This window comes from Populus alba, chromosome 6 (assembly GCF_005239225.2).
Source record: "Populus alba chromosome 6, ASM523922v2, whole genome shotgun sequence".
NCBI classification, from domain to species: Eukaryota; Viridiplantae; Streptophyta; class Magnoliopsida; order Malpighiales; family Salicaceae; genus Populus; species Populus alba.
Genome location: NC_133289.1, coordinates 3,509,421 through 3,514,015, shown reverse-complemented (window position 1 = coordinate 3,514,015; position 4,595 = coordinate 3,509,421). Strand labels below are relative to the sequence as shown.

General features: G+C 36.8%; 1 protein-coding gene across 1 annotated transcript; it reads left to right on the top strand.

Moving 5' to 3' along the window:
* Positions 1–2,512: 2,512 nt before the first annotated feature.
* On the top strand, positions 2,513–3,979 carry LOC118053087 (zeatin O-xylosyltransferase). Its single transcript, XM_035064242.2, has one exon. The coding sequence runs from the start codon at positions 2,528–2,530 to the stop codon at positions 3,947–3,949; it is 1,422 nt and encodes a 473-aa protein (XP_034920133.1). The 5' UTR covers positions 2,513–2,527; the 3' UTR covers positions 3,950–3,979.
* The last annotated feature ends 616 nt before the right edge of the window (positions 3,980–4,595 follow it).

The window sequence follows — 4,595 nt, the reverse complement described above, 5'->3', positions numbered from 1 at the left end:
TATTATTAATGTAAGTATCCGAGTCAATTTGTGCATACTTCAATAAATTTCACAGATCCTAAAATTAGTAAGTCTCTAATAATTATTATATTAATAATCACAGGACTTGGATTTAAAATTACAAGGAAAAAAATTTTAATCCTAAAATTTTATTATTAAATCAACTACTAGATGATTACTGCGGTTTTTTTTATTTATTTATTTACGTGGATGTCCGGGCCAACTTGCACGCACCACGACTAATCCCACGGCTCACTGAACATCCTGCAAACTTAGTGAGCATGTAAGGCACCGTGGGGGTAACAGGTATACACGGTAAGATTTGAATCCAGGATGCAGAGAAAAAAAACAAATCTCTTCAACTACTAGATCAAGACCTCAAGTGCATTTTCTTTGTTTCTCGTTCCATTCTGCCACTACAGTCAATTTACATGAGTGGCAGCCGACACACCCTTGCCTCTTTTCTTCATTTAAAATGTGTGGTGTCTCAATGTCAATGGTGCGGACCACATGCAACACATAAAATTTTGTGTATATATATACATATAAGAAACATGGTTTTTTTTTTATCAGCTAAAACCGCCACAAAAGCAGGGCCGTGTCATTGCTCTCGTTAATTAAAGCATTAACAAATTAATAAGAAACATTAAAGGATTTGAGATGGAAACGCGATTCATCATGAATCACCTCAGTGCTTTTTTTCTTTTTCTTTTTATTTGAATTCTTTTTTCTACTGAGTCATTTTGTTTTTTTGTGTTTAACAATTTTAGTTTGATTTCTTAAAATTAATGTTTTGTAAACCATAATAAAATAATGATGTTTGAATTATAAATAATAAATCACCCCAAACTCTCTTTTTTTCATTCACAATTTTTTTTTTTTCGATCCTTTATTATTTTAATTCCTTTGACTTTATATTTAATAATTGTAATTATATTTTAAAAAATTAACACTCAGTAAATTATGAAATGATATTTAAAATTATAAACACGCCAAACAATACAAGAATATAAAAATATTAATAAGTAATGGAAAGTAACATAAAAAAAAGACACATTTCATTGTGGATTGCAATAATAACTTACAGTGGGTTTTTTTCCGCGTCACTTGATTTTTTTTAATTTAATTATTTAACATAAAGTTAATTTAGAATTGAATTTGATATTTTGTTTTGGTTGGTCTTGTAACTATGGGACTCCGGTGGTGTTAAAAATAAGTTTTAATGTTAAGTTAATGCTCAATTTTTTTAAAAAAATTAATTTTATTGATTTAATTCTTGATATTTCAAATAAAATTAATATCATCTTAAACAAAATAAAGTTAAACAATGTTTTTTTATCTACAATTCAAGTTGCCTTTAACCTATTAAATCAAATCTACTCAATCATGTCAAAGCAAATATCATATGATTTAATTTTAAATTCATATTAAATAATAAAATAAAATGGTTTTAAAGTTGACATTTTAGATTGGATTTAATAACAATATTAAATAACTTTCTATTATCTAATAATTATTTTTTTTAACACCCATGAAAATTCTTTTGTAGAATGGGCGTAGCGAAAGAAATAAACTAGTAAATGCTATTGAATGAGTCGTTATATTGTTCTCTCTCCAGCCAGCAACCTACCTACATACTGGATCCCTGAAAACTGGATGCTAAAAATGGAGTATCCATCACAACAACAGAGAGATCATCATAATCCGGCCTGCACTTTGATAAAGGATTTGACAACCTAAAGACAGTCTGTACACGGTAGATTGGCCTGCCTGCCTGCCTGCCTGCCTGCCTTCTTCTTTTTTTAACAATTTCAGATATTTAAATCAATTTACATATATTTTAATTAATTTTTATTTTTATTAAACACCTCACAAGTCTAATAAACAAATAAAATACCACATAGATAACAGGCCTCCAGAAATCAAACTCAGAAGCAGAAGAATGAAACAAGTCCCTTCCCCGCTGGCCACGACCTCAAGTGCACCTCAATGTTTTTTAAGAACAACGTCTGCTCCGCTGCACAAGCGTCGATACAGAATATTTATCAAGCAGCAATATAGTAGGAGAGTAGACTGCCTCCTTAATCTGCAGCTTCGGTTTCTTCAATAGCTGTAAGTCACCTGTAGCATCACTTAATTATCCCCTTTGATTTTTAATAACTACGTCTTCCCCACGCTAAAGCGTTGTTTCCATAAACAATACTCCATGATATATATGTGTGTGTGTGAAAGAAGGTCCACTTGCATTAATCTAGTGTGGGTTTGGTTAAAATAAATATTAAAATTTAATTTTTAAAAATAAAAGGTATTATTTTAATATATTTTTTAAAAAATACAACCCCCTGTGACCCTGTCTATCTCTACCACGCTGAAAAACATGCACTTGACTATCATCCCAGATCATCTGATAACCTTCAGGTAAAGAAAACAAAACGTCATCAATTCCATTTCCATCGCCCAACACAAAACCACCCATAAAACCTTATATTCAGAGCTAGCCATTTCAAACATATCCATCCTCTATTCCATGGCTATGGCAAACCAACAGCAGCACCAACCATGCCATGGCATAACTGAACAAGCACAAGTTGTTGTGGTCATGGTGCCCTTTCCAGCACAAGGCCATCTCAACCAGCTCCTCCAACTCTCCAGGCTCGTCCTATCCTATAACATCCGGGTCCACTATGTCGGCGCCACCACCCACAATCGTCAGGCCAAGCAGCGCGTGCACGGTTGGGATCCAGACGCCGCAGCGAGTATCCATTTCCATGACATTGAGATCCCTCCTTTTCATTGCCCTCCTCCCAATCCAAATGCCAAAATCAAGTTCCCTTCTCATTTGCAACCTGCTTTCAATGCGTCGTCTCATCTTACAGAGCCCGTTTCAATGCTTGTACGTGCACTTTCAGGCAAAGCAAGGAAGATTGTTGTAATTCATGACTCTCTAATGGGGTCTGTGATTCAAGAAGCTCGTTTACTCCCTAATGTAGAGTCTTACATTTTCCATAGTGTATCTGCTTTTAATGTTTCCTCGCATGCATGGGAACAGCAAGGGAAGAATATTATAGAGGATAGTGAGTTGTTTCCACAGGATATTCCTTCTCTTGAAGGGTGTTTTACCGCTGATTTTGCAGATTTTTTTGCTCGTCAATCTAATTACCAAAAGTTCAACACTGGCTGTGTTTACAACACTTGTAAACTGGTAGAAGGTGCTTATATGGATTTGCTTGAGAAAGAAACAGCCGAGGAAGGCATTAAGCACTGGGCTTTAGGACCTTTCAATCCCGTGACAATACCCGAGAGATCAGAAAAGAAGAGATTTTGCTTGGACTGGCTTGATAAACATGCAAGAAACTCAGTCATTTACGTGTCGTTTGGGACGACTACAACCTTGGATGATGAACAAATCAAGGAGCTGGCAATTGGGTTGAGAGAAAGCAAACAAAAGTTTATTTGGGCACTAAGAGATGCTGATAAAGGAGATGTTTTCAGCGGAGAAGAGAGAAGTGCAGAACTCCCAGAAGGGTACGAGGATTCAGTGGACGGGATAGGACTGGTGGTGAGAAACTGGGCACCCCAGCTAGAGATTTTAGCCCACCCGGCAACGGGAGGGTTTATGAGTCACTGTGGATGGAATTCTTGCATGGAAAGTATTACTATGGGAGTGCCAATTGCTGCTTGGCCTATGCACTCAGATCAGCCAAGAAACACTGTTCTAATAACAAAAATCCTCAAGATTGGAGTTGTAGTCAAGGAATGGGAGCTAAGAGATGAGATTGTAACGTCAAAGATTGTTGAAAGTGCTGTGAAAAGGCTAATGGCATCGACAGAAGGTGATGAGATGAGAAGGAGAGCAGCAGAAATGGGGGAGTCCGTGCGAGGATCCGTGGCGGAAGGAGGAGTTTCTCGTATGGAGATGGAATCCTTCGTTGCTCATATCACTAGTTAATTTTTTAAAGTAGGCACTAAGCTGGTTTCGTTAGCCATAATAAATTTTCAACCTGCAATGAAATGCAGCTACGCAAGTACAAGAGATCTATACAGTCCTTGTACTCATATATACTGGAGTGTCATTAAATTATAACTTCTGCCGTTTTTGCATTTCAAATAAAAATAAAAGTGTACCGTTGGTTTTTTTTCACATGCACATGCAATCACCTAGACATTAAAGAGTAATTGGTGGGGGGGAGGGGGGGGGGATGCAATAAAAAGATAGAGCGACTACTTCATCATCCAGACCATATTCATCGGTAAATTCTCCGGTGAATATATAATTAGTAATACACTTCCCCCATTGGCAGGACTCGAGCATGAACTAGAGGGCACTGCATCATCTGATTCTTTGTGATGACTAGATCAAGTGAAACCAACAGCAGAAATTCCATCCCACAAAAATGAAACAAAGCAAACGGATAATCTTAGCCATAAACCTGAGCAGTAGTTCCTCGTCGGTGTACGTTGCCAATCATGCTCGTCACCAGAAGCCGGCAAGTGCTCTTCTCTCCACCATGTGAATACCCATTTTTCTTCAGTAACTGCAAGCTACGAAAGCTCTTCTTCCAACGTGCGTGCAATCATCTCATCATCCTCTACAT